Source organism: Arachis duranensis, chromosome 9, assembly GCF_000817695.3.
Source record: "Arachis duranensis cultivar V14167 chromosome 9, aradu.V14167.gnm2.J7QH, whole genome shotgun sequence".
Lineage (NCBI taxonomy): Eukaryota > Viridiplantae > Streptophyta > Magnoliopsida > Fabales > Fabaceae > Arachis > Arachis duranensis.
The window spans coordinates 53,717,945-53,728,836 of record NC_029780.3 but is presented as its reverse complement, the minus strand read 5'-3'; the positions used below and the strand labels follow the sequence as shown (position 1 = coordinate 53,728,836).

At 38.0% G+C, this 10,892-nt stretch overlaps 1 protein-coding gene across 1 annotated transcript; it reads right to left on the bottom strand.

The window, feature by feature from the left end:
* Window positions 1-400: 400 nt before the first annotated feature.
* Window positions 401-3,450, bottom strand: LOC107465802 (uncharacterized). Its single transcript, XM_016084775.1, has 3 exons — window positions 2,591-3,450; window positions 878-2,267; window positions 401-658 (listed from the first exon to the last, which is right to left on the bottom strand). Exons 1-3 carry the CDS (start codon window positions 3,448-3,450, stop codon window positions 401-403), a joined length of 2,508 nt encoding a protein of 835 aa, XP_015940261.1.
* Between the last annotated feature and the right edge of the window lie 7,442 nt (window positions 3,451-10,892).

Here is a 10,892-nt window from a genome sequence, read left to right as displayed (position 1 = left end):
CAAACTTAGTTCTCTTTCTACTTCTATATACAGTAAAATGACTACATACATGAAACATCAAGTGCTTTTATTAAGAAAATAAATTGTGAACTAAAAAAAATTCAAACATGTGTTAAGTAAATTCTCTAATTGTTTGGAATCTTAGCCAGCTATACTGAGGGGTGCAATGTGCCCTTAGTGACATTTATGGTGGGACACCAAACTTAGAATTACACATTCACCCTTGAGTTCTCTTAGTGTGCAAAACCAAACTTAGTTCCTTGCAATGCAGAAAAATCTACTTAACACTTTTATTAAACTGCTAAGGAAAGAAATTTACCTCTGGTTGGGGTGCCTCCCAACAAGCGCTCTTTTATCGTCATTAGCTTGACGGTTGGCTTCTCTCAGTTGAGCTTGTACTTCATATTGGGACCTTCCCCCTATCACCCAAGTAATGCTTGAGCCTTTGTCCATTCACAGTGAAGGTCCATTGTGAGCTTTCTTCCATGATTTCTATGTGTCCATAAGGTGATACCTTAGTGACAAGAAATGGTCCTGACCACCTTGACTTTAGCTTCCCAAGAAACAACTTTAGCCTGGAGTTGTAAAGGAGCACTCTCTGACCTTCTTCAAAGCTTCTTGGTGCCAAGTTGAGATCATGTTTCTTCTTTTCCTTTTCCTTATAAATTTTAGCATTTTCATATGCTTAGGATCTGAATTCCTCCAACTCTTGCAGTTGTAAAATCCTCCTTTCACCAGCAGCCTTACTGTCAAAATTTAGTAACTTGAGAGCTCAGAAAGCTTTGTGTTCAAGCTCTAATGGTAGGTGACAAGCCTTCCCATGCACTAATTGATATGGGAACATCCCAATTGGTGTTTTGAAGGCTGTCCTATACACCCAAAGAGCATCATCCAGTTTTTTTGACCAGTCTTTTCTAGAAGCTCCCACAGTCTTTTTCAAGATCCTTTTTAGCTCTCTGTTGGATATCTCTGTTTGCCCACATGCTTGGGGGTGATAAGGTGTGGCCACATTATGCTTTACTCCATATCTCAAGAGGAGAGTCTCTAATGGTTTGTTGCAGAAATGGCTTCCTCCATTACTGATAAGTGCTCTGGGAACTCCAACTCTGCTAAAGACATTCTTTCTGAGGAAGTTCATGACCACTTTTTTATCATTTGTTTGAGTTGCAATTGCCTCCACCCATTTTGATACGTAGTCTATGGTCACCAGGATATACTTATTTGAGTATGAGGTTGGGAATGGTCCCTTGAAGTCAATCCCCCATACATCAAATAATTCAAGTTCTAGGATGTAGTGTTGTGGCATCTCATTTCTTTTGGGCAAATTCCCAGCTCTCTGGCATTCATTATAGCTACTTACTAGCTCTTTTGCATCCTTCAAGATGGTGGGCCAAAAGAAACCACACTGCAACACCTTGGCTGCTGTCCATTCCCCTCCAAAATGTCCTCCACAACAAGACCCATGGCAATTCCATAAGATTTCCCGTCCTTCTTCCTCTGAGATGCATCTTCTAAGTATCCCATCTGCACATTTCTTGAAAAGGTATGGTTCATCCCGGATGAAATACTTAGCATCATTAATGAGCTTCCTTCTATGATGTTTGTTGAAGTCCGGAGGCACTTCCCCAGTGGCTTTAAAATTTGCAATATCTGTGAACCAAGGTGCCTTATGAACCATCATTAGTTGTTCATCAGGAAAACTCTCATTTACACTTGGGCTTTCTGTGTCTTCTTCTTCACAAGGAATTCTTGAGAGATGATTTGCTACCTTGTTCTCTGCTCCTTTCTTATCTCTACTCTCAATATTGAACTCCTGCAACAACAAGATCCATCTTATCAATCTTGGTTTTGATTCTTGCTTGGCAAATAAGTATTTAAGTGATGTATGATCAGTAAAAACAATCACTTTAGAGCCAATGAGGTATGATCTAAATTTATCAAATGCAAACACTATTGCCAACAATTCCTTTTCAGTGGTGGTGTAATTCTTTTGAGTGTCATTAAGGACCTTGCTGGCATAGTATATGACATGCACTAGGTTGCCTTTTCTTTGTCCTAACACTACCCCAATAGCAAAATCTGATGCATCACACATCAATTCAAACGGCAAATCCCAGTCAGGTGGGGCAATAATAGGAGCTGAGAAAAGTTTCCTTTTTAGATCTTCAAAAGCTAGCATGCATTTTCGATCAAATACAAAAGGTGTATCAGAGACAAGTAAGTTACTCAATGGCTTGGCAATTTTTAAAAAACCTCTGATAAACCTTCTGTAAAATCCAGCATGTCTTAGAAAACTTCTAATTGCTTTGACATTGCAAGGTGGAGGTAATTTCTCAATTGCTTCCACCTTGGCTCTGTCTACCTCAATGCCCTTTTTGGAGATTTTATGACTAAGAACCACCCCCTTCAGTGACCATAAAATGACACTTTTCCCAGTTTAATACTAGGTTGGTTTCTTGCCATCTCCTTAGCACCAAGGCAAGGTGGTGTAAGCATTTAGAAAATGAATCACCAAATATAGAGAAGTCATCCATGAACACTTCAATAAACCTCTCAACCATACATGTCAGAGAATATAGATAGCATGCACCTTTGGAATGTTGCGGGTGCATTACATAATCCAAAGGGCATTCTCCTATATGCAAAGACACCATAAGGACAAGTAAAGGAAGTCTTCTCTTGATCTTTAGGGTCCACCATAATTTGATTGTAGCCTGAGTATCCATCCAAGAAGCAATAATATTCATGTCCAGCAAGTCTCTCTAATATTTGATCCATGAAGGGTAAGGGAAAATGATCTTTCCTTGTGGCTTCATTGAGTTTTCTATGATCTATGCACATACGCCATCCGGTTACTGTTCTTGTTGGTATCAGTTTATTTCTTTCATTTGGCACAACAATGATTCCTCCCTTTTTGGGGACTACTTGAACATGGCTTATCCAGGGGCTATCTGAGATTGGGTAGATTACCCCTGCTTGCCACAGCTTCATAACCTCCTTTTGCACCACTTCTTTCATGGCTGGGTTCATCTTTCTTTGGTGTTGAATGGAAGGCTTGGCATCTTCTTTCAACAGAATCTTATGCATACACACGGAAGGGCTTATCCCTTTTAAGTCAGCAAGAGTCCATCCAATGGCATCTTGATGCTGTTGCAGTACTTTGATTAGCTCTTCCTCTTGTTCTTGACTGAGGGTAGAATTGATGATTACTGGATAGCTTTCATCACTTTCCAAGCATGGATACTTGAGTGTAGAAGGTAGTGCTTTCAGTTCAAGTTTTGGAGCTTCATTCCCTTCCGTCTTTCCTTCTAATGTGCTTGAAGTAAGGTCTTCAATTGGTTGGATTACTACAGTTTCATTGATTGATACAGATTTTTCTTCTGGCACTTCCTCTAGTTCTTCTTCATTGAGACTTTCTTGTACCAAAACTTCCACTGCATCCAACGTCATACATTCCCCTAGTGATTCCTATGGGTAGCTAATGGCTTTGAACATATTAAACACCATTTTCTCATCATGTAACCTAAGGACCAGTTTTCCTTTTTGGACATCAATGATTGCCCCAGTAGTAGCTAGAAATGGCCTTCCCAAGATAATTGATGATGTGGCTTCTTCTTCCATATCCAACACCACAAAATCAACTGGGAAGATGAAGTCACCCACCTTCACCAACAAATCTTTTACTATTTCATGAGGGAATTTGAATGACTGATAATGCCAATTGGAGAGCCATTCTTGTTGGTTTGTCTTCCTCAATCTTCATTCTTTTAATCATTGTCAAGGACATTAAATTTATGCTAGCTCCCAAATTACATAAGACCCTCTCCACTGTGATTTCTCCTATGATGCAAGGAATTTGGAAGCTCCCTGGGTCCTTTAATTTTTGAGGTAATTTATGTTGGATGATGGTGCTACATTCTTCAATTAACACCATTGTTTCATCATTTCTCCAACTTCTCTTCTTGGTCATTAACTCCTTTAGAAACTTAGCATAGAGCAGGATTTGCTCCAATGCCTCAGCAAATGGAATATTGATCTGCAATCTCTTGTAAATCTATAAGAATCTGGAGAATTGGCCATCCTTTTCATTCTTCCTTAATCTTTGAGGATAAAGGGCTTTTGGGACATATCGCCTTTGGACTTCTTTCTCTTCTGGTGGATTAGGAGCATGTTTTTGTGCTTTTTCATTATCATTCAAGCTTCTATCTACCTCCCTCTCTTGAGTTTTCTTTGAGGTCTCCTTCAATTCCTTTCCACTCTTGAGTGTAATAGCTTTGCATTCCTCCCTTGAATTTGTCTTAGTTGAACTACATGGGTTATGGCTAGGAGCTTGCTTGGACAAATATCCAATCTAGACTTCAAGTTTTTGGATGGCAGCATCTTGGTTTTGTGAATTGGATCTCACCTCTTCCTTGAAGTTCTTCATATCTTTAGATTCTCTGCAAAGATTTTCCAACAAGGCTTCAATCTTAGATAGCCTATCCTCAGATGGTGGGTTAGAAATGGGATATTGGGCTGGTTGTTTTGGTGTTGGTATGGTGGCTGGGAAGAATTGTGTTGTGTGGTTTGATATGGTCTTTGGTTGGAGTGTTGGTAAGTGGAATTGCTAAATTGGTTGGAGTTGTAGGGTCTATGATCTTGGCTCTGATTCTGTTGGTTTCCCCACCCAAAGTTTGGGTGGTTCTTCCAACTAGGATTGTATGTTTTGGAATATGGATCATAGGCTTGTCTTGAAGAATTTCCAATGTGATTAGCTTGTTCCCAGTCACTTTCTTCCTCTATGTTCAACTTTGCTTGTGCTGGTGGTTGAGTGTGGATTGTTGCAACTTGGTTTGCCTCCATCTTCTTTGTGAGATCTGCCAATTGCTTGGCAATCATCTTGTTCTGAGCCAAAATTGCATCCATGTTGTTCTGCTCCATGACTCCTCTATTGTTGCTTCTCTCAGAGGCATAGAAATACTCATTATTAGCCACTGTTTCAATGAAATCAATGGCTTCCTCTATGGTCTTTTTCTTGTTGAGGGAACCCCCAGATGAATGGTCTAGAGCCTTTTTTTTATTCATATGATAGCTCCTTATAGAAGATATGCAGTTGCACCCACTTATTGAACATCTCTGGGGGACATTTCCTTGTTAAGTCTTTATACCTTTTCCATGCTTCATACAAGGTTTCACCATCTTGCTGCCTAAATGTTTGAACCTTTGCTCTCAGCCTATTGACTCTTTGTGGAGAATAGAACTTTGTCAAGAATTTATTCACTACATCTTCCTAAGTTATGAGGCTTTCTTTTGGAAATAATTCTAGCCACTTGGATGCTTTATCCCTTAGAGAGAAGGGGAATAGAAGCAATCTGTCGGCATCAGGATGAACTCCATTTGATTTCACTGTATCACAGATTCATAGGAATATAGTGAGGTGTTGATTGGGGTCTTCCTGGGCACTTTCTCCGAATGAACAATTGTTTTGAACCAAGGTGATGAATTGTGGTTTTAATTCGAAATTGTTGGCTTGAGATTGCTTCTCCCACAATTCCCAGGGTTGGGATTAATGTAGGAGCCTAGCTCTCTCCTCTTGTGGTGCATGATTAGCTACACCTTCTCCAGCATGGTATGGACCTCTTCCTCCATATTGACGTCCAGATCCTCCTCCAACTCTTCTGCTCCAACTACTCCCTTGTCTCTTGCTTCCCCCCTTAATCTAAGGAAGGTCCTCCCCAGTTCATTGTCAAACGAGGTTGAAGCCCCTCTTCTACCTATCATACAATTGGGAGAGAGACAGCAAACAATAAGTGAAAGTTTCACAGTTAATGAAAAATTGTTATTAGAGTGGTTAAGGCAATTAATCAAACAGTTAGTGAGTCAGTGGATTAGTTTTGCTGGAAAGTAAAGAAATAGAAGAAAACAACTTAAAATTGCAGAAGGTAAAAGTAACAGCTGAAATTGAATTAACAAAAGAAAAGAAAATTGCTCAATCTAGTTATCCTCCAATTTAGTAATTGTCAATACAAAACTAATCTCCGGTAACGGCGCCATAAACTTGATACAAGAAAATTTGTCTGTCAACAAATTTCCTACCAGCAAGTGCACCAGGTTGTCCTCAAGTAAAAACTCACTATAGAGTGAGGTCGAATTCCACAGGGATTGGTTGGTTGATCAACGTTAATTGGAGAATTGTTCTAGTTGAACTGAATCAGAATTGAATTGAGGATTGCAGAATTTAAATTGGCAGGAAACTTAAAGTGTAAGAAATGTAAATAATTGAAAGTAAATGACAGAAATTAAATGGCAAAAGAGAAATTGCAAGAAATTAAAATGCAGAATCTTAAATTGCAAGAAATTAAATGGAATGGGGTTGTTGAGCATCAAAGTAAATTGCAGAATTAAAAGAATGGGTAAGATCAGAAGTGGTAGAGCTCATTGGGGTCAAGAGATGTGATAATCCTCCAGATCAAATTCATTTTCATCTTTTCCTCAACCAATGCATTCATTGATCTCCTTGGCAATCTTAGATGATTAGATCCCAATTCCTTGGAAATCTAATCTCTCTAAGCATGAACAATTGCCCAATTCCTTGATTTAAGTGCTCATGGAAAGAGATGAAGTTTGGTCACTGATTATACCACACACATTCATAGATCAAAGTATTGGTAGGATTATATGTCACTATATCCATCCAAAACCCTAATCTTATCCAATGTGAGAAAGAATTCAAGCATGATTCTATGATTTCTCTTCCAAGACAATCACAAAATCCAATTACATTCAATTTCTCTTCCAAGACAATTGAATGATTGAATGAAGAACGAAACCTTTTCTAACATATCAAGAGAAAAGATAAAAAAGAAGAATGAAAACTAATATTGATCCATTGAATTACACAGAGCTCCCTAACCCAATGAAAGAGGGTTTAGTTCATCATAGCTCAATTCAAATTACAAAGAAAGAAAAAGTGCAGAAAACAGAGGAAAGTATAAAGATAATGGTGGAATTTCCCAATTGGTTTTCTCACTGTCTAACCCCCTTTTTACTTAAACTCTAAGCTATTTATACAATTTTTCAATTGATCTTCAAGTCATCTGGATTGGGCCTTTGGCATTTGTTGAAATTGATTGGATTGGCTCCATATGCTGTTGAGAAGAGAGAGGTGCTCATTTGTGCATTCTGATATCAACGTTGGAGTCAACGTTTTTGGGCAAACGTTGAGTCAAACATTCTTTAGAGATATTGGGTTTAGGGCATTTTGAGCAACGTTTGACTCAACGTTGGGATGCCAACGTTCGCTTGTCCACACGTACGCGTGGCATACACGTACGCGTGGATGGTACAATTTACCTCTTCACGCGTCTGCGCTGCCTGTGCGTGTGCACATTTGGGAATAGAATGCTCATCCACATGTACGCGTGAGTGACGCGTGTGCGTGGATGCAAGTTCCCAAATTCCAATTTTTTAAGGCTTTTCGAAGACGTTGGCATCAACATTTGATTGGCAACACTCCCTCCAACGTTGATTCATCCACGCGTGCGCGTCACTTACGCGTGCGTGTGGATTGCCAAAATTCACGCTCACGCATACGCGTGGCATATGCGTGCACGTCGATGCGCTTTTTCAAAATCAAGATTTGGAACTCAGATCGCGCACGTTGGCATCAGCGTTGGACTGACAATGTTCCCTCCAACGTTGGCCTATCCTCGCGTGCACGTATAGCACGCGTACGTGTCACCACAATTTTTCCCAATTCCAGAAAGCACATTATATCAAAAACGTTGGGGGTAGCCAACGTTTCCTCCAACGTTGGCACCAAAATTATGCAGAACTTTGCTTCTGCCTTTGCCTCCAATGTTTGAGGCAACGTTGGTGGTCCATCTTTGGCCACAAATGTTGCTTCTCCTCCTTCTTTCTATGGCCATTCTTCCACTTCCTTCCATGCCTTTCTCCACCTATCATCAAACAATATATGCATTAAAGCCTTGCTAAAGTCATGAGAATTTGCATCATTCTTAGCACACAAGTAATTATGGCTTAAATCTCATGAAATTGCATCAAATTAACCATGTTTGACTAATTCAAGGTGTACATGAACTTTTGATCCAAATGCTTACTTATAACTCAAGAAAGTGCATAATCCTACTAAAAACAAAAGAAAAAGGCTAGTGAAACTAGCCTAAGATGCCTTGCCATCATGGTGACATTATCTTTAATTTTGAATGTTTGACTGAATAGTGCATAATTGATATTAAAGTCAAGAGTGTTAATTCTTGAGGCATAGGAATTTAGAAAAATATTATGAATTCTATAAAGTAAGTGAGACATTGATCCTTGAAGCAAAACAAACAGCAAAATGAAAAAGAAAATAAAAAAGAAAGGTCCAAGGATCTGAGGTTCAATGGTAAGGAGGGTCAAAATTAATCTAAAGCTCAAAAGAGTGGTTTTTCTTAACCATATGCTTGTGGTGTAAATGTGTCAAGTAACCCTTGAGACAAAGCACTAAAAGTTGTGACTAAGTGCAATTACAGAGTATGCTGAAGGCTCTAAGCACTATTGTCTGGGAAAAATAAAAAGAAAAATTAGAACTCAAAGAATTCCTCAGTTTAGTGCTTGTGGTGTTGTTGTATTAAGTTAACCTTGAAGACAAAACACTTAGAGTCACGGCTAGTTTCAAGGTGCAAAGCACCAAAAAGAAAAGAAAAGAAAAAGCTATAATATTATCCGAATTCTAGTGCTGAAGCTTGAAGGTTATCAATATTTTTAGCTTTAAAGGATAGTGAGATGCTAAACCGATTTAGAATTAAAGTGTCATTGGCCCTACTCAGTACTTAGACCTGAGCTTAAATGAACACTCAAGTCTTAAGCATTTTTCTTCTCTTTTCTCAGTCCTATATTGCTTTAGTTGCTTAAGGACAAGCAACAGTTCAAGTTTGGTGTTATGATGCGTGAGCATCTTGTACCAATTTTCTGTTTATTTTCTAGTCATTTTCAGTTAGAATTTATTAATTTTTATAATATTTTAGTGCAAAAATTTTCTTTAGATGCTACTTTGAGTTGTTTTAGTATTTTTATAGTTTCAGGTGAAATTCGGAATAATTTGGCAGAGTTTTATGCTAAAAAGAGAAGATTTGAAGCTGTCTCTCTGGGCGCTAAACTCCCAGCTGGCATTTAGCGTCAGCAAGCCTCAACAAAACAGAATGTTTCTACCTCTTTGGGTGCTAAATGTTTAACTGGCATTTAGCACCAGGCAATCTAAGCCAAGCCTACATCAATGAAGCATCTTCAAGTGGATTTAGCTTTTATTAGTTATCTTTTATTTTATTTTTGTAATTTTTAATTACAAACAATATCTTTTAGTTTTAGGATTTATTATTTTATTTTAGTTTCAAATAAAAATTAGGTTAGATATAAAAGGAAAAATATTCACCCTTCAGGGAGATCTTCTCTCTTCCACGCTTTCATACTTTTCAGAACCCTTATTTTTTTTGTAAGTCATGAGCCACTAAACCTCCTTGGTTAAGGTTAGGAGCTCTATTTATTTATATGGATTAACACTATTGCTTTTCTATTTTAATTAATACATTGATTCATTTTCAAGGATTACTTTTGTTCTTCATTTTATGAATCCGAGTGGAACGAAAGTGTGACGCTTATTCTATATGCGTTCTTGCGATCCTTGGAAGAGGTCTCTCACCTAAACAACAGCTTGAAAGTAAATTCCTCCTAAATTGTTAATTACTTGAAATAATCGGGATACATGACATATAATCCTCTTAGCTTTGGGTAATTAGGGTTTTTGTGGCCATAAACTAGATTTGAACTTAACCCTTTAATTGGAATCGAGTTACCAAGACATTGGCGGTTGGTGAAGGTTAGAGGAGACTAAATCACTAAGACATTAGGGTTTAGTCCATTACAGTTTGCCATGAAATAAATCTTGCATGATTAAAATAGTTTAATCCGAAAAAGTAAACATCTCCGATACCTTAACTGCTTTCTCTTATTGGTTTCTCACTAATTCTCTTTTGCTCTCTTTACACTTGAATTACTGTTCAATGTGATTTTAAATCACTAATCCAACTTTTCTGCCTGCCTAACTAAACTGATCATTCGACCATTGTTGCTTGATGCGTGATCATCTTATCTATCTTTTCCTAGTGAATTTGCATCTAATTTGTTGAGTTTAATTAAGAATTAATTATATTTTAGTCACTATGGATGCTATTTTGAGTTTTGTGCAATTTTATTTATTTTAGGTAGCATTCGGAGGGATTTGATGAAGTTTCTTGATGGTGTTTTTGCGGAAAAACGAATTTCCAACACACAAATCCAACCGGCAAGTGTACCGGGTCGCATCAAGTAGTAATAACTCACAAGAGTGAGGTCGATCCCACAAGGATTGATGGATCAAGCAACTTTAGTGGATGATTAGTTTAGTCAAGCTAACATTGGTGAGTGAGAATTGTTGCAGCAGAATGTAAATAGCAATGAACTTAAATTGCAGAATGTAAATAGGCAGGAAGCTTAAAGAGCAAGCAATGTAAATTGCAGAAACTTAAATGACAAGAAATGTAAATTGTAGTAAATATAAAGGGGAATGGGAACAAGGAGATTAAAGCAAGCAGCAAGCAGAACTTGGAACAATTGCATAAGAATTAAATTGCATGAAAAGTAAAAGGACTTAGGTGCTGGGAATTAAAATTCAACAAGAGAATGTAAGAAGCAATCAAGTAGAAGAGTGACTTGCAACAAATCTTAAACAGAAAGCAGAATTGCTTGAAGAAGTAAACAGAAATTAAATTCAGTTTAATTGCCAAATGAGATTGAAGATCTCAGGAAATCAAAGAGACTAGAAAACAAGTCTAGATCTCAATTCCTTCCTTGATCCAACCAAGAACAATTGCAGA